This window comes from Camelus ferus, chromosome 1, assembly GCF_009834535.1.
Source record: "Camelus ferus isolate YT-003-E chromosome 1, BCGSAC_Cfer_1.0, whole genome shotgun sequence".
NCBI classification, from domain to species: domain Eukaryota; kingdom Metazoa; phylum Chordata; class Mammalia; order Artiodactyla; family Camelidae; genus Camelus; species Camelus ferus.
Genome location: NC_045696.1, coordinates 21925422 through 21949611, shown reverse-complemented (window position 1 = coordinate 21949611; position 24190 = coordinate 21925422). Strand labels below are relative to the sequence as shown.

Sequence of the window (24190 nt, the reverse complement as noted above, 5' to 3'; positions counted from 1 at the left end):
AGTAATAGTTTATAGTTAATTAAGTTAAGTGAAAGGAGATTCAACAAGAATATTGCTGTTAACACAAATGGAATCATGATGTCAAATGATTGGTGTATGTGGTGCTAGCAGTTACCCCATTGTTGTGTGTTGGGTGGACGAAGTCATTTGTGAATCAGATACAGCTCATGCTTTTGAAAATGGTGGTTGCTACTACCAATTGAAGGATGGGTTTTATGATTAGGTTCCATGGGGAGGATTGATGCTTGTACCCACTATATGATTATCTTACCATATCGTGCTCTTTGAACACAAGGGCACACACACACGATGTACGCACACACCTCCAGCTTCTCTGTATAGCCAGTCATGCCCAGTTTCTGATTCAATCCACAGCCCTGCATTGAAATCGGCCTTATGAAACACTGTAAACCACCTGAGGACATAGACCTTCTCTTTCACCTTCTCATCTTCAAGCTCTAATAAAATACTTGGCTCATAACACTCTAAAAATTATATGATAAATGAGTAAATTTAATGATTAATGAATGCACAAAAGGCATGGACCTCTATGCACATAGTTCTCTCAAGGAATTTTGAGAATTGAGAATGCCATAGGTATTTGGAGACTTGAAATTTTGTGTCAGTAGTGTTATTTCTTTCCTGATAAGATGATTAGTGGAGTGTTATTTAATAAGAAGTGAAAGATTTTAAGCAAAGCATTGCACTCCTCGAGATTGCAGTCAAGTTGCTGATGAAGCCTAAGTACAGAAGCAGGCAGACAGACATTACATTAAAATTTTTAAGAAGTTCAGGAGGAAAACACCATTGTTTTAGCAAAGCTAGGGATCATTCATCATTCAGAGGTACTCGTTGAATGCGATATTGGAGACAATTTTGATAAAACATGAGACACTAAGGCACTTTCGTTTTTCTTGGCAACAAAAGCTCAAGTGAAGTTTTGAATAATTATTTGAGGGTATTAAGAAATGCATTAAAAAAACTTTTAACATGAATGCTGTGATGGCACATTTGAGAAGGAAGAAACTCACATTGTTAATGATGCACTGCTGTTTAGCAGAAGCAACCTAATCCAGTTTAGCTACTTCATCGGAAAATTTGAAAGGCAAATATTTGTTACATTTCAGTGACCACCCACCATATAAATCTATAGCAAATTTTGTTAGGGAGGTTATGGAGGATTTTGGTATTGATTGCTGACTCTAAAACTGAGTTAGAGTTAAATTAACTTGGAAACTTGAAATTTCTTTTTTTCATGCCCTCTACTCATGATTCATGCTGCTAAATTACATTTTCTGTGAAATATAAGGTTATGTATTTTATTTCAGGTTATTAAAAAGCTAGGAAATTATGTGCTCGATTTCCAATCTTCTTTCATAAATATGCAACATTTCTTTTCCTGTAAACTAAGATTTTCAGACCAGAAATTGTTTAATTCTAAGAGAGGCTCTAACAATTTTCTTTCTTTCAATTACATGTTTTTTTTAATCTTATTTTTAAGCCACAATAAGAGAAAATGTGACATTGTTTAATTTACATTTGAATATTTTATTTCTGTGTGTTTTTTCTCATATGATGCTATAGGTTTGAATGTCCCTCTCTAGGGACTGGTAACTGATGAGAGAGCCCATTCCACTTCCTCCACGAATAAGAGATCTCATAACAACTTTGTGGAAGGACCTTGAAATGGGGACAGAGAAAATCATGTAGGGAGAAGAATAAAATCCCTGCCATTGCCTAAAAAGAAATATGGGTGGATTCTTGTACCACATTTTCTGTGAAGTATAACTTAGGGGGCTGTCATGGGCTGAATTATGTTTCCTCCAAAGTTATAAGCTGAAGCTCTAACCTCCAGTACCTCAGAATGTGACATTATTTAGAGATAGAGTCTTTAAAGAAGTAACTAAAATGAGGATGTTAGGGTGGGTCCTAATCTAATTTGACATGTTCTTAAAAGGAAAGGGACTTTGGACATACAGATACCAGGGCAGTTCACACACACAGAGACGACTGTGAAGAGGCAGCAAGAAGGGGGCCATCTACAAGCCAAGGAGGGGACTTGGGAGAAACCATATCTGCTGGCACCTTGATCTTGGACTTCTGGCCTCCTTAACTGTGAGAAAATAAATTTCTATTGTTTAAGTCACTATCTGTGATTGTTTGTTATGGCAGCCTTAGCAAACACATATAGAGGCATGGAAGATGCTTAGTGAGCTGTGTTTCATGCAGACAGTATGAAGGGCTCCTTGTAGGTACTCACCTCAGCACGTGTTGGTATCACTTTTAAGCCATATAGAGAGATATCTGAGCTGGTGAGAGAAGACTTCTTGGAAAGATGAGTAGAAACTTTGTTATGGATTGAACTGTGTTCCCCCAAAAGATGTTGAAAGCCTAACCACTAGGACTTCATAAGGTGACCTTCTGTGAAAATAGAGTCTTTGCAGACGAAGTCAAGTTAGGGTGAGGTCTTTAGGGGGGACCTCAATGCAGTATGACCTGTGTCCATATAGAAAGGGGAAATTTGGACACAGACATGCACATGGGGAGAACAGCTTGTGAAGATAAAGACAATCAGGACGATGCTTCTACAAGTCAAGCAATGCTGATTGTCAGCAGACTGCCGGGAGCGAAGGGAGACACATTCAGCAGATTTTCCCTCCCAGCCCTCAGAAAGAACCAACCCTACCTACATGTTGATCCAGGACTTCCAGCCCCCAGAGCCATGAGACAATACATTCCTGTTGTTTAAGCACCTGCCCGGCAGCCCTAGAAAAACAACACACACTTGATTTCATTTCTTTTCGTTCATACTTGAGAAATGTGGATTCCTGAATCATAAAACTTCAGTTATTATTGTTTATTGTCTCCAATAATGTTCTCTAAACATTGCTATTCCAAATAATTTCCCACTTCTCTTTTGTATGACTGGCTGTGTCCTCAGCCAGCAGTCTATTCAGAGTTCATTTGTGATCGACTCTTTCTTCACACCTAAGGAGTTGCTGAGTAGATTAAAACATTTTTTTTCATTTCAGCATTCACTGGATTTTAATTCTTGTTCTGTTTCATTTCTCCTTCCTCCCAACCTTTAGTCTTTCTCTTTTCATCAGAGTACTAGATTTTCTCTTTTATTTTCCCTCTCAATTAAAAAATAAAATGATACACAACAAAAATCCTTTTTTTTAGATTAATTTTGCCCTCTCTTCAGTCTACACCTCTAAATGTTTGCTTCTCTTCAAGATCAAACTTCTATTTGAAACCAAAGTTTTTAGAATAGATGTTTCAGTCTGCTCTCACTCTGTCCTTCCCTAAAGATTATTCCGTCGTCCACTGGACACTGTTCTGGCATCCTCTCTCACCCTGAAAGTGTTCTTGTTGATGGTACCAAATTGAGTTGACCTTTTGAAGGCCTCATCTTACTGGACATCTCTGCATGATTGAAAATTTCCTTCTTGAAAATTCTCTTCTCTCTGGGTTATGAAGCTCTATTTCAATATCATGAGGCAATTCCTTTCATTTTTAACCCATACATGAACCCTTCACAGTTCCTGACACCTGGAAAACCTCAACAGTTTCCTTTCCTTGCAAGTTAACCTGCCACAGTTTCATATAACTCTTGGGTTAGAGACTAGGAGTCTTTTTACTTAACACTAGCAGTGGCCAGAGAATCAGCATTTGCACTATTCTCTGAGCTCTGATTCCCACAAAGGGACACAAAGAAGGCCACTCTGTGAGTTGCACTATAGAAGAGGAATTCTGAGCTTAGAGAAGCAAGATATTGTGTAATGGACTCTAAGTCTGTCTGATCTTCACCCTGCAGGAAGACATTATCTTTGTTATTCTGGGCCGGAACTAAACTTCCCCATGTTCTGGAGGGAGACACTAACTCCATCTTCTAAGCTTATTAACTACACAAACATCCTTGAAAAGATAGCCCAGAACAAAGACCATCAGTGCATCTGCTTTCAAGATAAGACATGAGAGACTCATGGAGAACTGTCTCCTAAACCTAAAAAATGGTCCTTCAACTACCATTTTAACTTCAATGACCTCTAAAACTTTCTCTCTTTGAACTCTCATCATGGCAACTTGGATGATATGTCTAAAATAGAACCATTTTTCTTTATCCCAATTATGTTCTCTTTCTGCATTTCTCAGTTTAGTAAATGCTGTCAATATTTATTATTGCAAAGTAGTAAAATCATAGCCATTCTTTGAACCTTTCTTTCTTGTTCACTAATAAATTATTAAAGCCCTGTGGGTTTTACTTGAATAATTTTTTTTTTTTTACAATTATAATTCCCACCTCTGTTTTGGTTCAGCCCTCAACATCCTACTTGAGGCTGTAACTACAGCTCTTTAATTGGTCTCTCTAATTCTATGCTCACTCCTTCAGTTCTATCCTCTACATGGTTGCCTGAGTGATCTTTCTAAAAATGTATCTATTTCAGAACTTTTTAGTAACTCCCTGTATGGATGACACTTGGTACCTCTTCCCTAAAATCTGAGGTGTGGATGGCCAAGTGAAAAGTGGACAGAGATCTTATCTGTGGAATACACATTTCTGTTTCATTTAGTAGTAAATCATACATGCCTGTACCTTATGTAATATTTAACATCCAAAATAAGCTTTATTTTCTCCTATACACACTACATACATCACAGCCCTCTTCAAATATAAGGCTTACTTTTGTCTTCAGTGTTTCTACTCTGCTGGTCAACAAGTGGTAAGAAACTTTGTTAGAGGTTTTACAAATAAAGTCCTTGTAGTTCTGTCATAGAAGGATATAGTAACCTGCTTATACAAATCTATTTTTAAAATAGCTTCACTGCATTGCAGAGCTATGTGCTGAATACTCAGCTGCTAGCAGAATTTGGGTCTCTAGTTCTCAAAATACTAATAGTAAATTAGTTAAAAAAAATGTGTAATGCTCATTGAAAAGCAGCTTTCCAGACCTTGGATTAGTTATGAGACAGGATGGAAGGTGGCAGGGCACAGCCACTCAAGGAATGACAGCAATTTAACACCAAAATGGTGGAAGATTCACCTCCTAGTTGGCCTTGAGGATTAAGAAGTTTGACTTCTAGTAGACCTTGGGCTTCATTATATGCTCATTGTAACAGCATGATAAGTAACATGCCCGCAGGCGCCATGACAGCCCCAAGGCTAACTGCAAAAGGCCAAAGATTGGGCAGTGGCCCAATCCCTGGGAATCCCAGCTCCTTCCCCAGGGCAGTTGGAATGATTCCACCTTTAGGCATGTGAAGGTACTAAGCCCATAAAAACTGGCAACACCTTGTCTAGTGGCCCTTTTCGCTCCCTCCTCTTTGGAGACAGCCCGCGCTCTGTCTATGGAATGTGTACCTACTTTTACTTTAACCTGAGCACCCAATTCCCACATCTATTTCCTTACCTTTCTCTTGCCTTACGCTGTATGCAATATCTCTCTAAATAAATCTCAACTGTGGCTCACTCTTGAATTCTTTCCTGTGCGAAGCCAAGGACCCATACTTGGCGGGGCACGTACCAGGGGCTCAACAAGCCTGGGACACAGCTCTTCTCATGCTCCACATTTGTTTTCCTGCGTCAGTTAGAAGCTTTAGTTATATCTTCAATGGAATTTGTCAAAATGTGCTTAGTGACAAACATTAAATGGCACACAGTTCATCATTTGAAATTATGGTAATCAATATTTTTTAGGGCAAGAATGGCAGTTACATGGATGAAACTTCTCCCACCCCCAACCCTTTTTATTTGCAAAGAGTTGACATTATCTGAAGGAAGGGCTTCAGATTTCAGATGAGGGCTGATGAGAAAAGCTCTAGCAAAAATGAATTGGAAGAGTGTTAGAAGTTGTGCTCAATGTTGTGCCGTGATGGTGTGCGGGTTGGTAAAAGAATTTACCAAGAACCAAAGACCACGAGGACTTAAGAACAAAGTGGAGGTTTAGTAGATACGCTGCTGCAGACAACAGCGGGCCACACAGACAAGAGGTGCCTGGTGAACGCTGGGGAGGACGTTCAGGGCCTTTTATTTGGTGTGAGGGTCTGTGCACATGAGGAGTAGGGGGCTACATGATCAATTCATGCACAGCTGCCTGATTGATTGTAAGATCTGTCAGGAACCACTCTGAATAATAGGGTTTGTAACTTGATAAAGGCAGGATTCCAGGCCTTTTCCCCTAGAGTGTTGTGAGATGGGCTGTTTCCTGGGGCGATGAGTTTTGTTAGGGTAAACACACAACAAGAGAGGATTCTTTTATCTTGTAGTAATGCAGGTATGCGGAGTGAACGGCAGTGAGGAGTGGGGGTTGAGGTGTCAATAGCCTCCTGGCACACAGAAAGCCCAGGGGTGGGAGTTTTATGACTCTAGAGAGTGCCAGACGGCTCCACGTGTAGGAATTTAGTAACATTGCATTTGATAGTTGTATTTCAATGAGAATAAATTTAAATCTATGTAGGATGGTCCAATTTGGCATATGCCTGGTAACAATTCTGCAGATAGTTTCTTAAGAGACAGAGAAATGTTAATTTAAGGTAACAGATAAGGAAGAAATAAAAAGCCATGTGTAGGGTAAAAACAATCTTTACTGACTGTCCAGACAATTACATGAATGTAACTTTGCAAATGGAATTCCAGCTGCTACGTATCAAGAGTCACAGTCTGCCACCCCCCTGAGGATAGAGAGGCTCTTAGGCTAGATACACATATGAAAAAGTTTTATTTTTATATTCAGTGGTCTTTTAATTTCAAACTGTGTTGGAGTTCATTATAATGGCATTTAAATATGTTATTATCTCCGTGTGTTTTGATGTCTCATTTATTATTAAATTTTATATGTTGATGCTAAGCCTTTGGAAGACTTCTTATCAGTGTATGACCTCTTCAGTAACAATAACATTAGATAAGGAATTACTTGGGGGATGGGAACTATTACAGACCATCTCAGTGCAGCTTTGTGACACTCATCTCATTTACTGTGACTTTAGTCTCTTGATACTGGAGTAGCTATGATTAATACCACACCATGGAAAAAAAATTTTTTTTTTTTGAAATAGTCAAAACATTAGTGACTTTGATCTGGAATACAAGGTTAATACCAGCCTAAAGTTTTTTAAAGTAAAATTAAGGTGAAAATCTGAGAGCAATGCCAAGCAACCAGTTTAAAAAATGACATCCATAAGGTGAATAAAAAATTCAGGAGCAGGTGAAATTGGTTGCACTTTGAATTGGTTTCAGATTGTAGTTTTCCCTTAATAAATGCATCAATTGCAGTCTTCATGAATGATTATCTTTAATCATCATCCATCTTTTGCATCAGTAACATATGGCATGGCAGGAAGCCTTTCTATACTTCCAATGATTGTATTACATTGGTTTAAACTTTCAGTATGATTCTACGATTTTTTTCCTCCTTTAAATTATTCACCGTAAAGCAGAAACTTCTTTTTTCATTTGCTTTATCTTTTTACCACATGAGTACATGATTATTCAAGCAGCATTATTTACTTAAATTAAAAAGGGATAAATTGGGAATTCGAGATTTGCAGATACTGACTAATATATATAAAACTGATAAACAACAACTTCATACTGTATAGCACAGGGAATTATATTCAATATATTGTAGTAACTTATGGTGAAAAAGAATATGAAAATGAGTATACGTATGATCATGTATGACTGGAGCATTATGCTGTACACCAGACATTGGCACAACATTGTAAACTGACTATACTTCAATAAAAAATTAATACACAAAAAAAGTATAATATTCACATTGAAATTTCAACTCATTCCTTTCTAAATCTGTATTTTTTAGGTAGAAAAAAATGTCTAAGGATAAAAAAATGGCTTTATCTGAGGGTGTATTTTACTTGGTTTCCATCCCAAATTCAGACACTCCTAATATATAATGTCTTTATTGGTAATTAGTCATTTTTGTTTGATTATTCAATTCACTCATGTGACATATCAAATACTACATTCTTTGCAGATTATATGTAGATTAAATTTATCCTGATGCAGTTTATTGAAGTGATAACCTCTATTTTTAAGGAATAAGAAATTAAAAATAAATTTCATGTATTTGGCTTAGAATCTCATTTTATTTTCTTATGATAAAATTTTAATTTCGTATCACTTAGATGTGGAATTTAATTACTATATGAACTGAAACGTTGAAAAAAAACCTAATTATTTCAATGCCGGAGACAAATGAATCTGATTACTGCTGAATGAACTGCTGGGCTATTGACCATCATAATGGCTGACGGAATTGATTATATAGAAAATAGCCACTCTTTACCGAATGATTGAGTGATGAGAAAGCTCTCATTTGCCAGTCAGGCTTCATGGAATCATCCCTGAAAAGAAATCTTAGCTGGCTGTTTGCATGCCTATTAGAACAATGAGAAATAATTGCTAAGTAACTTCTGACTTAGACACATGTCACTTGTCACGTGAGCAAAGCTTAATAACACAGATTTTAAGCAGTGATCGTTTCAATGTTGGAGTGCTTTTTAAGAATTTCTGAGTTAAATGGTTATGACTTGCTTGTGTTTGCTGCTCTGAGGAACATTAAGTAGCATTTATGTAGGTTTCTTTTTAAGATACTGTAAGAAGTGTGTATGAGACAATAATGTATATATTGAGACATTACTATATCTAGTCTTCAGTGGATGAGATGGAAGTAGATGAACTTATTGTGTTTTCTCCTTTTAAAATTTAAAAAAATTTTCACTTGACTATTAGATGTAGACACGTGAGGAGGAAAGGGAGAGATGCTTAACTTGTGGTAGGATGAACTATTTTGAAATAGTATTCAGATTTTCCCCTGAAATTTCCTTTTCCCTCTTTTTCTTCCACATCCTATTATTAGAGTTTTCTATGTTTATTGCCTAAGAAAAGAAAAGAATGCAGAGAAAAATTAATCTACTCCTGCCTAAGAAGGAACATGGGAGTTTTCATGACGGGTGAGAGAAAGAATTTCTATTCAAAGTCTAGATTAAAAACACTGTTGACTGTGGGATAGGGGAAGAGAAGAGAGATGTGAGGAGACTTTAAAGAAGGAATGGAGAGTTGATGCATCTGCAGGACCAGGGACCGCGTGTATGTGTGTATGCGTTTTTAGCAAGCATTCGTTTCTACCCCCTACTATGCTCTCTTCTGGGTAATGGACCTGGAAGTCTATGGATACACTTCTCAGCATCCTTTACCAGCAATGTTCAGCTTTCAGCTTCACCATAAAGAAACTAGAAAAGAAAAAAACTAGAGTGAGACTTGAAAGGCAGAAGAAATGAAGCCGAAGCCAAATCATTGCTCCTTTATCTGCAGGAGGCAGATGTGTGGGCCTTGACAGATGGGAAGCTTCTTATGGCCTCTGGTTGCCGCCCTGTGAATCACTCTCCTGGGAGCTGTAAGCAGCTCTGATCACAGGTTTAGGTTACTTCCAGTTCCTGAAGTGCTCAACCCTGTGAAAGCCAGAAGTCAACTAGAGAGTTTAAGCCACGGTATTTTTTTCTTTTTTTCAGCTTCACTCCTGCAGCCTTTTCAGGAGTTTTAAAAATAACTAATCCACTGTATTTGTTTCTTTCTTGATTGAAATACCTGGAGTGTTTTCTGTTACATTCCAGGTATAATAGAACCTTTATACCTGGCTACACCTTGACTGACACACTTTACATGTATGTTCAATTTTCTCTTACAGTCTCTCTAATGTCAATGGACACATCTGCCCAAATAATTTTCCTAAACCAATTCTTTTATCTGATCAGTACTTCAAGATAAAGTCCAACAGAATCTGACTCAATTTTGACTTCCTGATTTATAACCTGCCAGGCCTCTGTCAGGTCCTTGTCCTCAGTAGGGTCTGCCGAATGGGTTTATCTACAGTCACCAAGTGGGTTGCACCTTCTTATCTGAATCATGCACATTTGTCTCCTCCTGATGGGAACTCTTTTTTCCAACCATGCACGGCCATTTCCATTTCAGGCTTCAGCTAAAACTCCCTTTTTCTTTTCAAGCTTTCCTTAGTTCACCCTCACTCAGAGTGATCTTACCTGCCTTTGAACTTTTAGCATCTGTATCACTCTTTTTTATATCTTCTGCTGGTTGTTTACTGTTATTTTTTATGTGCATGATTTAAAACTAAATCTAACTGCAAGCTTCCTGATAGGGAAATCATGCATCAGTTTATGCTGCAAGCCCTGGAGCAAAGCCTTCCTTTTTCAGGTCCACATCCCAAAGGTAGGCAGGAACCCTTCTATAGCATCTCTGACATCACCATCCAGCCTTCAGTGATGGAAAGCTAATTGCGCGATTGAACTGATGGAGCTGTTAGGAAATTCTTCCTTATGGTGTGCATAAATGCAGCTACCTGCAACTTCAAGATCTGCTTTCTTTAGCTACCCTGAATGGGTCTACGCATCTCTCTTGTGTTATGCTTTCTAAAATTTAATGTCATTTTTAAGGCCCCCACATGATCTCTATCAAACTTTTTTGATTATATTCCCTGAAAGAAATCTTTATGTGGTGACCAATTATGTGCACAAACACCAACACATATATGTGAAACAGATGCTTCAGAAAACAAAATTTACCTTTCCTATGTATATTATTTTATCTTTTTATCCAATGTATTCAATTTTTTTTTTAATGTAAATGTTTACTTGATAGTTTGAATTCATCACCAACTAATGTTGCAAAACACTGATTTGGACCTCATTTCCATTCCAATCTTGTCTTACACAATATTCTTCCACGCTCTTCCTGTATCAGCAAAACTGGCCTTTCCTCTGTTTTATGAATGGGCCTAAGTGCTTCCTGTGTCAGGGACTTTATGCATATTCTCTTGAATACCATCATCTCTTAATCCTTGCTATTCTGACTTAGAGAACTCTGGATCTGGTTCAGTTTTTTCATTTTGTAGACGAGAAAATTGAGGCATAGAGAGACTAATTAAATGATCTATATGTATATATATACTAAATCAATATGTATTAGAATTTGATTATCTCTGTGATGCTAAGCTAGGCCCTATGGGTAATAAGAAAATAGCTTCCCCTCCTCCCCTGGGAACACACCCACACACACAGACACACACACACCCCTCCCAGTTATTCTCATCGCTAATTTCTTCAAGTTTCTGCTCGGATATCATCTTTGAAATAACACCTGTCCTGACCATTCTAAATATTGACGCTTCTCCCAACCCTGGACTTAGTATTTTCTTTGCTTTGCTCTACCCTTAATTTTTTCCACAGCAGATATCATGGTCTAACATGTTAAATTTGCTTATATATTATGTTCACTTTTTATTTCTGTATCCTTCTGCCAGGATATAATCTCCATGGAAGCAGGAATATTTGCTTTTATTAATGGAGAACAAACTCTCAGCTCTTGGAATGGAGGGAGTAGGTACTCAGTTAATCATTATTAAAGGAATGAATGAACGCAAACATCCACTTTGTCAAAAATCACAGCTAGTAATTAGATGGTTAGAATGAAAACCAGATCTGCTGACTCTTATTTCAAATTTTTTCCTTTGAATCCCACTGACACATTAGTTTTTAAGTGAAGATACATTCCTGTGTTTATTCAATAAGAGTCTTACTCAAATGATATCTCAGATATTGAATAAATATAAGTTTCTCCCTAATACAAGTGATACCCAAGATGAAATAAGTATAGGAAAATAGTAAACTAAAATATTTAAATAATATTTAAATAATGATTTAAATATCTTGATTATTGCATTGAAGCATTATTGACCTCTCTTTATATGTAAATATTATAATTTCTTGATTTTTTTTTACCTCACAGATTTATTCAGTTTTCTTTAGAGCTCTGATTTTTTTTAATGGAAGTATAGTTGATCTACAATGTTGTGTTAATTTCTGATGTACAGCATAGTGATCCAGTTATACATGTGTATATATATATATATATATATATATATATATATATATATATATATATTCCTTTTCAAATTCTTTTTCGTTATGGGCCGTTACAGTGTATTGAATATAGTTCCCTATGCTATGCAGTAGGACCTTATTGTTTATCTGTTTCTTATATAGTAGTTAATATCTACATATCCCATACCTCCAATTTATCCCTCCCCACTGCCTTTTCCCCCAGTAACTGTAAATTTGTTTTCTCTGTCTATGAGTATGTCTCTGTTTTGTAAATCAGTTCATTAATGCCTTTTTTTCATGTGTGTGATTCCACATATAAGTGATATCATATGGTATTTGTCTTTCCTCTTCTGGCTTACTTCTCTTAGTACACAAGTGGACCTGGAGAGCTCTGATTTATTACTCTGCTCTTCAAGCCTGCTCCTTGCTACAGGCCCAGGGGAGGGCTGATTATCTCCACTACACGCCCCTTCCCACCTTAAACTTTACTCTGAGCATGTGCTGCTGAACTGTGCACCTTCTCTAGGTGTCCATCTACTCTTCCTACAATGTTCAGAGTTGCTGATTCTGAGGTTAATTGGCAGATCACTGATGGAATGATCTTACTCACAGAAATTTCCACTCCTTTCTGCTAACACAAAGTATGTTCCTAAGGATACTTTCATTTATTTCTCTGATTATAAGTCTTACAAACACAAGAAACCACAATATTAAATTCTTATGCAATATGAGTTCCAAACCAAACCAAAACTTTACAAACCTCTTCCTCTTCCATCAGTGGTGCCACAGTGTCTTATGGATTATCCACACTTTTCCCTGAGTGCTCCAACATAGTTATATGCCAGGTTTGATAGAGTTTATCTATAATGAATTTGTTTTTACATTTCTGTCCCTGTCTGTAAGGTACTGTTCTACTTGAACTTTTATTATTTCTAGCTTGGGCCAGTGATAGCCTCCCAAAGGCCAGATCCTCCAACCTACCCCATTTTCACTCCATCTTTTATCTTGCTTCCAGATTAGACAAACTGAAGCACCGTTCTGATCATATTACTCCCTGGATCCATATTGTTTACTCATTAAAATCAAACTAGAGTGATGATTCTTAAATTTTTCTCCCATTATACCGCCAACTGCTAAGGAAAGTGAAGAAAAATTCTTAAGGGAATGCAGTGGCTAGCTCCATACCTAAAGTGTCTGATATTTCTTTCATGTTTTACATTAAAATTGAAATAAAAATGTCATTATATTCCACTAATGTTTTAAATTCTTACCATTAAATGTCTTACCTTGATGCTTCAGGAATATGTTCCAGAGAGAACGTGAACATCTGGCAAATATCTATATATTTCTGTGGTTTCTCAAAAACTTCGGTTGAGAAGCTCAGCCTTCCGCAACACGATCCTAACTTATTTTCCCAGCCTCATCTCTCACCATCGCCTCCTGTAGTCCATACTCCAGCTGGTGGGTGGTTTGATTTTCCCTTTTCAATTCTTTTGTTCGTTCTGTGCTTCCTGTTAGCAATTTTTTCTCCCTAGTTATTCTCTCATCTCCTTAGTTTCATCTTCCATTTCCATTACTTTTAAATATATAAATACCTTTAGTTTCATTAGATTCATAATGTCCTTGTTCCGTTTGTAAGCATTAAAGCTTTGTTAAGAATTCGGTTTCTCTTCTCATCATAGTTTTGAAAGTGAGCAGAGACTATGTTTCTCACATTTGATATTGGCTTAAATTGTGCTAGTCATGGAATAACTTGTATTATAAACTTCTTTCTAACCAGTTGCGTTTGTCACAACATCTGAGATATAAAAGTACCATTAGAATTTCATAATGTATTTTATTTTATAATTGAGCACAGGAACATGTTTTACTTTATAATTTGCCCTATCTCTATCAAGCTGTGGTTTGTTCTAGTTTATTACATAATTTTTAGTTTCTACTTCGAGGCTACAGATTGAGCCCATGTGGAACATATACTTTCTGCCTGAGATTCCATTAAATTTATGATAAAGATAAGAAGCTTTTAAGCTTACAACCATGAAGAGGGTAGGGGGAAGGCTATCAGGATATTTCAACACATTTATTGCAAATAGAAATCAGATGAATGAGTTTATCTTGATGAGCCAAGCACAGGAAGCTTACAATGTAAATATTTATGAAAAGTCCTACAGTGGAAGAGGGTTGCAGACTAAGAGATTGTAAGATAAATGAATGGCATGCGTCCTAAGTCAGCCATAACGAAATACTTCACTACTGATACAAAAATGATGGTGGCTAATCAGAATGGACACTTAAACATTAGAGAATGACACCATCAGTGTAAACTGACTAATTATAACTCCTGTGTGCCTGTAAGTGTGACCGTTTACTTCACTTACACTTGAGCACAGAATGATTAGATGCTTGGCGTTTTACCCTGGCAGAAAAGGGGTAGGGGGAGACAAAAACGTAAAACAAGGGCAAAAGACACGCAGGAACTAGCAGAGACTTCTCTTCTATCGAAATGGAATAAGCTGAGTGGTAATAACTAGGGCAGGTAATACGACTCGTGTCTTTCCAGGAGACACTGGTTCTGTGTTGATGGTCTAACTCGAGAATCACCCCAAGGGTGAAATAAAGATATTTCAGACAATAGACGATAAGTTAGAAAAGAGCGTAATTAAGAACTTCAAAACAATCGAAAAGATATTACATCTCTAACATGAGAACTGTGTGTAAATACACACATAAAAGGCTTTAAATTAGGTGGAGAAAATGTATCACAGGGAGAATAAAAAAGGTCTATAAAACATGAGGAAGAAGATAAAAGATGTCGAGTATCAATTCAAGAGTTTCAAAAACCAGAGGAAACCAAGGCAAGTGATAATACATTAAATATATTGTATTTGAGAAGCTTCTTGTCTTGGGAATTCCATCTTATATAGAATAGTGGTCTTAAGATTTTTACTCCAGCTTTTTAATTTCAGGCAAGTTAATGAGTGTTTTACGATCTCCCTTTACTGAGCAGTAAATTGAGAATATTGAATTAGAGATGGTGATGCACTTTTTGTATAGGTTCAATACAATACAATTTTTATTCTGGTTTTAAAAGTGTTTTGTTTTTCTTAATGAGAATCCCCATGGTGTCTTAATTTTCACCCTTAATTTCACCTTAATTTTCTATTTTTCTTATTCCTATCCAGTAGTCAGTTTTAAGATTTTTTTTTTAGTACTAAATGTGTGGAGATTTCCTGTTAATACCCAAAGAACTGGAAGGTAGATATTTGAATATTTTTGTAGTTTGTAGATGTCTGACCTGTGTTTGAAATACATTATCATAACAATAAAAACATGTCAATACTGAAAAACAGATAAGAGGTGAAGCCAACATCTACATTTCCAACACCATTGTCTATTTCCATTTATCGCAATTTTTTTGCTTATGTCTGTGTTTGTAAGTATGTAAGAAAGTTTGTCATCCAGGGCTAGGGGCACTAATGAAATTACCGTGAAGCTGTCTTTGAAAAATGAGAGGAATCCACATTTGGTTTCCATAATGAAATCTATATTTGCTTGGTCATGGTCCAAATCAGTTTGAAAAAGTATACTTCTAATTGAGGCAGATGAAGTTGTCCAAAACTTAATAAGGATAAAAAAAAAAAAAGAAGGAAAATTTAAGGAGAAAATTTCCAATTACAGATGAGTAACTGTTGATTACTCAGGCCCAAGAATTAATACTGATTAATGTTACATAATTCAGCAGATCTTGCCAGGATAAAGAGGTATTTGTGAGCTCAGTATCATAGGAGGCACAGAGCTGCTTTGCAACTTGCATTTTATATCTGCTCTCCTCTCCCTGGTCTGTACTCTTGGGGTGAAACTTTACTGCAGTTAAGCAGACCTTCCCATTCTAGGGAGATTATTCTCTACAACTTCTGGGTTTTCATCCTTGTCAATCACCCGAAATAATGCCTAACAGTTTTTTTTTTTTTTAACCCTTTCAGGATTCTGCCACATATTCCTTTACCTGAATATTTCCTAGATCTGCTCTTCACAGTAAGTTCCTAAATAGTGCCCTAAACACTGAATATTTATGTTTTGTCTGGATTTTTAACTGTACATGGAGACTGAGTGTGTTTGTTACCTACACCATCATCATGACGTAGGATTTGAGGGGGCAGTAGGCAATGTCTACAATGAATAACAGTGTACATGAGAGCCTATTTTTGTTCTGGTTTATTTAGAATGTGCTCTTTTGCTCAGCTTTGAAAGGGCCTTAAAGCAATTAATGATATCTTTTAAAAGGCTGGTTTAAAAAAAACTCACTGAAAAGAGTGCAAGGTGTAGTGTGAAGCTCTAAAGAAATATTTATTGCTCTTTATAAGTGTTTAGCTCACTTATGGAGTCCATAGTTTTTAGGCAAGTAGGACCAGTCATAAAAATGAACATGAGAGATCAGCTAGGGTCTAAAATAACGATCAGAAAGAGGAATGTAACATTTTAATTGGAAAAGGTGGAGCTTAATGTTAGTATCAGTGCTCACGGCCATCAGCTGCATCACTTTAACATTTGAAGGGGCTTGTGAACATTTTTGCTGATAGAAACTCTTTTTGTAGGTCTTTGCTGAGAAGCAAGATAGAACTATTTAGTGCAGGGAGGGACAAGTTTAGTAAATGGGATACTATAAAACTTAAAGTAAGAATTGGAACTGAAAGTGATGGTATTAATTTCCTTGGCATAAATTTCTGCTTTCTCATCCTGAAGTTTTATTTTGGCATAAAGAGAGCAATAACACTAAGCCCTCCACTGGAATCCAAACTGAAGATAGATGATTTTGTCTTTAAAAATTTCATTATAAAGGACTAAGTATGGAATAGATGAAAAAGTATTTTAATTTAATGATAAGAGTGTCCCTTTTGGAGTCAGAGAACCCAGGTTGGAGACAGAGTTGCATTTGTTTGTAGCCTTTTCTTTTATAAAACAGAAATAATAAGATTTACTTCAATGGATGGTTGTAAGAATGAAAAAAATTATGAGAAAGTGTGACATTTTTAAGCTATCAGATTTTATACAAAAATCAGATATTAAAATAATAGAGACTGACATTTTGTAAATTTAAAAATGAAATAATTTCAAAGTATAAATATCCTAGTCTCTCATTGGAGGCACTGTGAAATTAGGGGAAGATTATAGGCCTTGATGTTAAAACAGTCTGAGTTTGACTCCTGATTTGAACACAAGTTAGCTAAAGGAATCAATGAGTTTATTTAATGTCTTTTCTGGTTATCTATTGCTGTGTAAACTACTCAGAAACCAAGTGGCTTAAAACAACAACTGTTTTATTATATCTCATGATTTTGTGGGTCAGGAATTTGGGCACAGATGGTGCTTCCTCAGCTCCACTGTAGCACTGACTGTCTCTCACTGGATGTTCAGGTGGTGGATGGGCTGCTGTGGGAGGGCAGGATGGCTTCCTGTGCATATCTGGTGCCATACTGGAGAGGACTAGGAGGCTGGGGTCTCAGCTCGTCCTGTGGAAGACCATACCAGCGTCTGACATCTTCATCATGTCAGGCTCAGGGGAGCTGAACTCACTACATGGAAGGCTAGCTTTTCCTATAGTGAACATCCCAGTGGACCCAGGCAGGAGCCATTAAGGCTTCTTGTGACTTAAACTCAGAAGTTCCAGACCATCCCTTTTGTCACATTCTTTTCTTTGTGGGAGACATAATGTCTAATCCAAATCCAAGAGGAAGGGGAATAGACTCCAACTCTTAATCCTGTCATTGTAGCTCTCAGCCTCAGCTTTCCCCAAAGAGTTGTTGTGAAGGTCCGGTGAGACTGTCTTTAACTGCCTCTCATAGAAACTTACCAAGAAAATTCCCTTCTCTTTTCTTCTTCAGTGCATCTGGAGATTATATTCCCCATGTCACTAGGATACCTGGGAACCACTGAAGTAAGCACAACAAGCATTCAAACAGCAAGGTCCTGCTGTAGAGAACAGGGACATGCATTCAATACCTTGCAATAACCAATAATGGAAAAGAAAATGAAAAGGGATACATGTGTATATATGTATAACTGAATCACTATGCTGTATGCCGAAATTAACACAACACTGTAAACTGACTGTACTTCAGTAAAAATAAAATAAAAGGCACTGTTATTTAAAAAAACAGTGAAAGTGAATTTATGTACTTTAATCACAGAAAATACCTAAGGCTCAGACCAGGTACAATCTTTAACTTATTATAGGCCAATTCTCAGAGTTACTTGTTTTTGCAGCATATAGCAGATTAGAAACAAAAAAATTAAAAGAAAGCTGGACTTCTAAAAAGAGACACAAGTAAGGAACTTTGAAGCCAAGGGGAAGAAAAAGTATAAAATACAGGCCACTGCGACTCTAGCATTCTGGGACTTTTTGATGGAATAATAGTCTATCAGGATCTCAGTGACTCTTGTTTTATAGTCTAAGTTGCCAATTACTGTTTCTTATGACTTCAGTAACACAAAGTTTAAACTTTGTTTCGTGTCACCTGAAAGTGTAATAGAATGTATAATCTCTTTTAGAGAGATTCTAAACCTTGATAGTTAACATTAAATGTGTATCACGTGTGAAGTGTAAGTTTCAAGATTTCCTGCTCACGGAGTTTTTCTTTCCCTAATGGTGCTATATAACTGATGTGTTTCAGTATGATGTTATGCCATGATATGAGAAATATCTGTCGTTTTTTTGGCTGACCAGCAGCTAAACCTTGTTTTGAAGTTTTTGGAGTTATTTACCTTGAATCCGGTGGGATTCAGAGAGTACCTTCCCATGAGAAGTTGGAAAGGGCAATATTCCCTTTCGCAGCCTTCTGGGCAACAAGTGGTGTAGCCGTGATGTTGGCTTAACTAGTCATAGTTGCTTCACCTGCGGAACCATGATCCTGTGCTGCAAAGAGCCAGGCAGGGCAGCAGAGGTGCGGCGGCAGCAGCCTCCAGTTCTCACGGCCTGCTGGCCTACAGCAAGCTGCAGTGTACACATCAGACCTGTTTTGTTGCAGGATTTTACTGTAATCCCGCCTGACACCTGCTTTATTATTTGTGCCTTTTTCCAAGCCAGGTTCTGTCAAAAGATGAGCCATGGGCTCCTTAGACTAAAACGGATGAGAAACCTACAGAGTTCCTATTTGATTTGTACAACTGGAAAATTCCAAGTCTCGTGAACGAAAGTCTGACTTGATTCATCTTTTGACAGTCCTAGATCTATGTCCAATTTCCAGCCCTAAGTTCATTTGCACACCCAGAGACCTTGGATGAAAAATAGTAACTCTGAGGGTAGAACCTTGATAACGTAGTAGTTCCAACAGGGTCTATGACTCCTAGCCTTCTTCAGCAGTCCTTGGTTAGTTACCAGGTAGCTCAAAGGTCCTTGGCTGGCACAGGGCAAAGGCTGTACAAAGGTTTCAAAAGGTTTTTGTTGTTGTTGTTACTAGATCTGTGTTAATTCTAATTCCTGGGGACCCAGGATACCCTGAGAGTCAGAACACAAATGGAGTCTTGGTTCATCTGCCATATACCAGGCCCTGTGGGACCTTGACACCACCCTGTGGACAATTTTTCCACACTCGGGTGTGTAGAAGTAAAGGATATGCTAAGCAACAGGAGAATCCACACTTCTACGTCCTGCCCTAGAGGGCAAGAGCGATTATGCTAAAAAGAGCTACGAGAAAACCTCTGGGGCTCCCTCTCCTCAGTCAATAGTACGTCTAAGGGAAATACAAGTATCAGTGCCATTTTGAGTCTTGAAAGAAACAGGGATAACGAGCTCTTCCCATTTCCTTTTACTCTGCCAGCTTGCCTGTTGCGTACAGAGGTTGGATATGCCCGTGGAGAATGATGGTGCATTGCTGGAAGCTTCATCTGATGGTTACTCCTATAGCAGCTGCAGTTTCCAGATGCGGTCTCTTGATGGGAACAAGTAAGTGGAAAACCTAGTCCTGGTACACGGCCATCGGTCTGGCTAACCTTTTATTCTCTACCCCTAAAGCAGACAATATCAGATGCAGTCTGCTTTCACCTTGAAAGGACACATGCGTAGCAGAGGGTAAAGGCAAGTCTCAGAAACTGAAAGGGACTTACAAGCTCTGTGTTAACAGTATTAGGGCCACAGCAAGCCCTGAGAAACAAACTGTACAAGTGGTTTGGATGTGTCTGTTTTGCTACAGTGCCACCCTCCCCTCCCTGAGTTGCTAGAAAAAGTGGGCCTAGTGTGATGGAAGGGTCCTCTTGCAGTCTGGTAGCTGACTTCAGGGTGTGCTTTGCGGGAAAATGAAAAAGAAAATCTTCCCACTGGACAGAACCCGGAGCAGAACACCACGTTGTCCATATGCTCTGGACAGAGAAATGGCCCAAACTGAGTAGCTACATTGCTTCCTGGGCCATGGCTAACAGTTTGGTGGTGAAGTTAAGGAAGTCAGAAGAAAAATGAAAAAGAAGCAAAATGTATAATGAATATGTGTTTGGTTGTTAAGACTATTTGATTCCACATGAAAGCTCATCAGAAGGGCCCTAGTGGAGGAAACTATAGATAAATGTGTGGGAAATATAACCCTCAAGTAGAAATACAATTACAGATTGATTATTTTAGATGCTACTACTGTATACAATAGATGGTTATTCTGCACTGGGATTTACTTGCTCTGCTTTTCGTGTATTTGCCAAACCTTGAACTTACTGATTTCTTTTTACAGCATCTTGAATTTGCACACAATCTCTCTCCTAACCAAGATCTCGAGTTTACTAGGCATTTGCCCATCAGATTCATGGATTTTACCAAATACTCCATGATCTACTTAGCTGTTGACCTTTCAAAATGGGGGAATGGTTAAATAATTATCATGTCTGCTGGGAGATCACCATCACATATTTAGAATATTGTCCGCTAGGATGCACTGATACTCTGAGCCAGCAACGAATACAGGGTGTTGTAGCTCTCATGAATTGAGGAACTCGTGGACGGAACTGGGAGTTGCATGTTCTCAACAGCACTTATTATGGCTGGAAGCATTTCCTTTCCTGTCCCTAAAACACTATGCTCTGCTAGTGCAGAGGTATTTTTACTCAAGGGAGAAGTGTTTCTACCAAGGGACACAGCAAGTTCTATGTTGAATTAGAAGGTAAAACTTCTGCTGATCCATTTTGCACTCCTCAAGCTGCTGAATTATCAGTCAAAGAGGAGGGCTATGATGCTGGCCCTAATGATTGAGCTTGACAGTCAAGGGTAGTTACATAGCTGATATACATTAAAGGATGGGACGTCTCTGACTAGAAGTCACCTGGTATCTTGGCTGCTCCCTAGTACTGCCGTGGCAAGTAGTCTAATTTAATGCTATTCCAACAGGGCTCTTTATAAATTAGAACTTGGTCACTTCACTAACCAGCTAGCTGATGAGAAAAAATTATAAGAAGGGAGAAAAAGGAAGAGAGTCATAAGAATAAAAACACCTTTATGAATAGCTATAGAGACAAGATTATAGTCTCTCCCATATTTTCCTCACTGCCATATCAGTGTGTGTGTGTATATCTGTATTTCCTCTTATTTCCTTTTTTCCCTGTCACTTTTTTATATCAAGTAGTTTGGTGATTGCAAAATCTATACAGTTTAGTATATACATCACAGAATATTAAAATTGGATCATGGCAGACCTATAGTTGTAAGAGATCCAGGACTTAAAGCAGAATGTTGATTAAAATTTGGATCATCCCACCTTAAATAAGGACTGCAGATGTTTTCAGCACACAGGTGATAGTTACAGCATTAATTATGTAGCAGCAGTTTTTAAACCTTACAAATTTGAAGAAGGTTGTAAGTATTGTGCAGTCTAAGGAATGAATTATATTAATTATTTGTTTTTTTCTCCCTGTGTATCATCTCAGTCCTCCTTCTTATATTTGGGATTTACCCACCTCATGAGTCATGGTAGAAGGCAGGGCATCACTTTCTCCTTTTATAGAATCTGAGAATCAGATACTTAGTGGTCTAGCCTTTTTTCCAGCTAGAATGGGAACATGTGATGTAGGCGTGGTCTGTTAGATGCCGTCACCATGGGACTGCATGGGTAATTAATGACTCAAGCAAGCAAAAGGGGTGGAGATTCTGTTTTGGTAGTGATGAACTTCACAAGCAGTAGTAACAGAATTAAGTTTCCAGGAGCATCTGTGGCAGTGATCCAGGAATGACATCAAGCGTCTAAGGTTGGCACTAAGATTTTTAAGGGACTTTTTTTTTGGCACGACTTTGGCTATGGTTCTGGCTACAGCTTCAAATCTTTTATTTCTGTCTTTTTCCATACCCGTTGCCTGCCATGCGCCACCCCCCTCCCCCCGCCCCCGCTTCTGGAGATTCAGTAAATCTTTCTAGACAGTATTTAGAATATTGTCCTCTAGGGCTGCAAAATACGCTTTAAATATATATATTTTAAATGTTTAAGTCAACAAGACCTTTCTTTCCATTGCATGCGACAAAGATTCTGACTGATTAAGAAGAAATGAAAGGCAGGAAGGAGGAAGGTAAAAAGAGCATTCTTTTCCTGGGTGACCCAAGGTAGCGTTAACTGGAAGGAGCTCAAAATCCAAGAAGTAAAAGGCCAGAGGACCAGAAAACATTCAGCACTCGAGGTGGTTTTTCCACTTGGTCAGGTAGAACAGAGTTAATGCATTCTCTTAAGGTAGTGTGTGAAAGGAGAGAGGCAGACTGTAGGTAGCTGCAAAGTCAGCAAGGAAGACAATATAAGGTGCTTTCCTGCCAGGTTCTGGGCTGAGAGAACGGTGCTGAAGATGGGCGCTGAGACATATGTGTTGGGCACTGGGGCGTTGTGCACACTTATTTGAATAGTTTGGGTAGAGTGACGGTTAAAGGAGCTTTGCTATTGTTTAAATTTTCCAGGCTTTACTAGCTACATATAGGTTTACAGTAACACTAATAATCCAGTTCCATTGTCATTTGCTTTCTCTTTCTAATGTAAGTCATTAACAAGACAACCCTACTTTATAGTTTTGTGTCATGAAGACCCCAGTCTTCAGTGATGGTGCCTGGCAGGGCTCAGTTCTGGCTGTGGAGATGGGTGGGATGGCCTGGTCCCGCTCTCTCTCTCAATGGCTTCTTCCAAGCTTAGGGTTGTCTTTTTATAACATGCTTTAGAATGGGGGTGAGGATGGGGTCTCTGTTGTTTGTTCACCAGTATTTGGAATAATTTAAAATTCCTCATTTTGTAAGTATAAATCATGAGTCATAGTGCAACGAGAACATGGGACAGATCCAAGTAACAGACTTCAATATGCTTAAGATACTCCCTCTCTTCCAAAGACCAAAGCTTTTGGTTTTCATTGCTTTTCTTTACTGAAGTAAACTCATTGTCCCTGGCTCCTTCCTTCTTAGTATTTGTTCCTCTGCATAAGTCCCCTTCGAGTTCTCTTGTCCTGCCCCTAAGTTCTCCAGACACATTCAAGAAAAGTCTGCATCTCACTTAGATTCAAGCTAGGAGAGCTGCCACGCTGAGTGGGTGTTCACGTATAATGTGCCAGGATTAGAATTACAGACCAGTACTGAGCTTCCACTCACCTACACTCTGTGCGTGACAGGGGTATCAAGTGGATGAATTGGTGCAACAGGGCATAACTAGTTCCTAGAGATTCTTGATAGTAACTCACAAAAAATTCTCATTTGTGGAGGGAGACTTTCACATGTTAGACTGTAGATCTTTTCATGCTAAATTCAAAACACCTGGAGATGGAGGCAGGCATGCTGATACAAATTCAATTCACATTTCTGCTTTAATTGAGCAGCCTCAATTAACGTTATGCATCCATTGAGAAGTTACACATATGTATTCGGATATTCTTTTTGTTCATTGTGTATGTGGGCCACCAATCACAAAGATGAGGTTGTTGGCTAGGCCCGTGGAAAGCCTACTAGTATTTAATGATACAGATTTTCCTTACAGAAGAGCTAACTTCCCTGTTATTTTCTGTCGCCAGTAGTTATGTTGTCAATTTTCTCGACCATTACAAAAAGACACGTCGGTATCATTTCCTTAAGCCGCTGCAGTCTGGTTGAGACACTTTAAGCACGGTCGCGTGGCATTTTATTTCTACACCTTAGCTTTTGTGAAGTATGCAATAGTTCATAATACCCCTTCCTTCAGTCCTATGGAAAGTGGTTCTTCATCAATTACTTCTTTACACTATAATTTAATTTTAAGGAAATCAATTAATATACACTTCATGCCTATAGAGAAGCTGTGCTTTTGTT

General features: G+C 38.0%; 1 protein-coding gene across 1 annotated transcript in view; it reads left to right on the top strand.

Annotated features, from left to right (window-relative positions):
* Window positions 1-24190, top strand: part of CHODL (chondrolectin) — a 269700-nt gene that overhangs the window by 89866 nt on the left and 155644 nt on the right. Inside the window, exons 3-4 of the mRNA XM_032477084.1 lie at window positions 15900-15951; window positions 19734-19858. Coding sequence (XP_032332975.1) covers window positions 19774-19858 — 85 coding nt within the window. The 5' untranslated portion in view covers window positions 15900-15951; window positions 19734-19773. The remainder of the gene's footprint in view (window positions 1-15899; window positions 15952-19733; window positions 19859-24190) is intronic.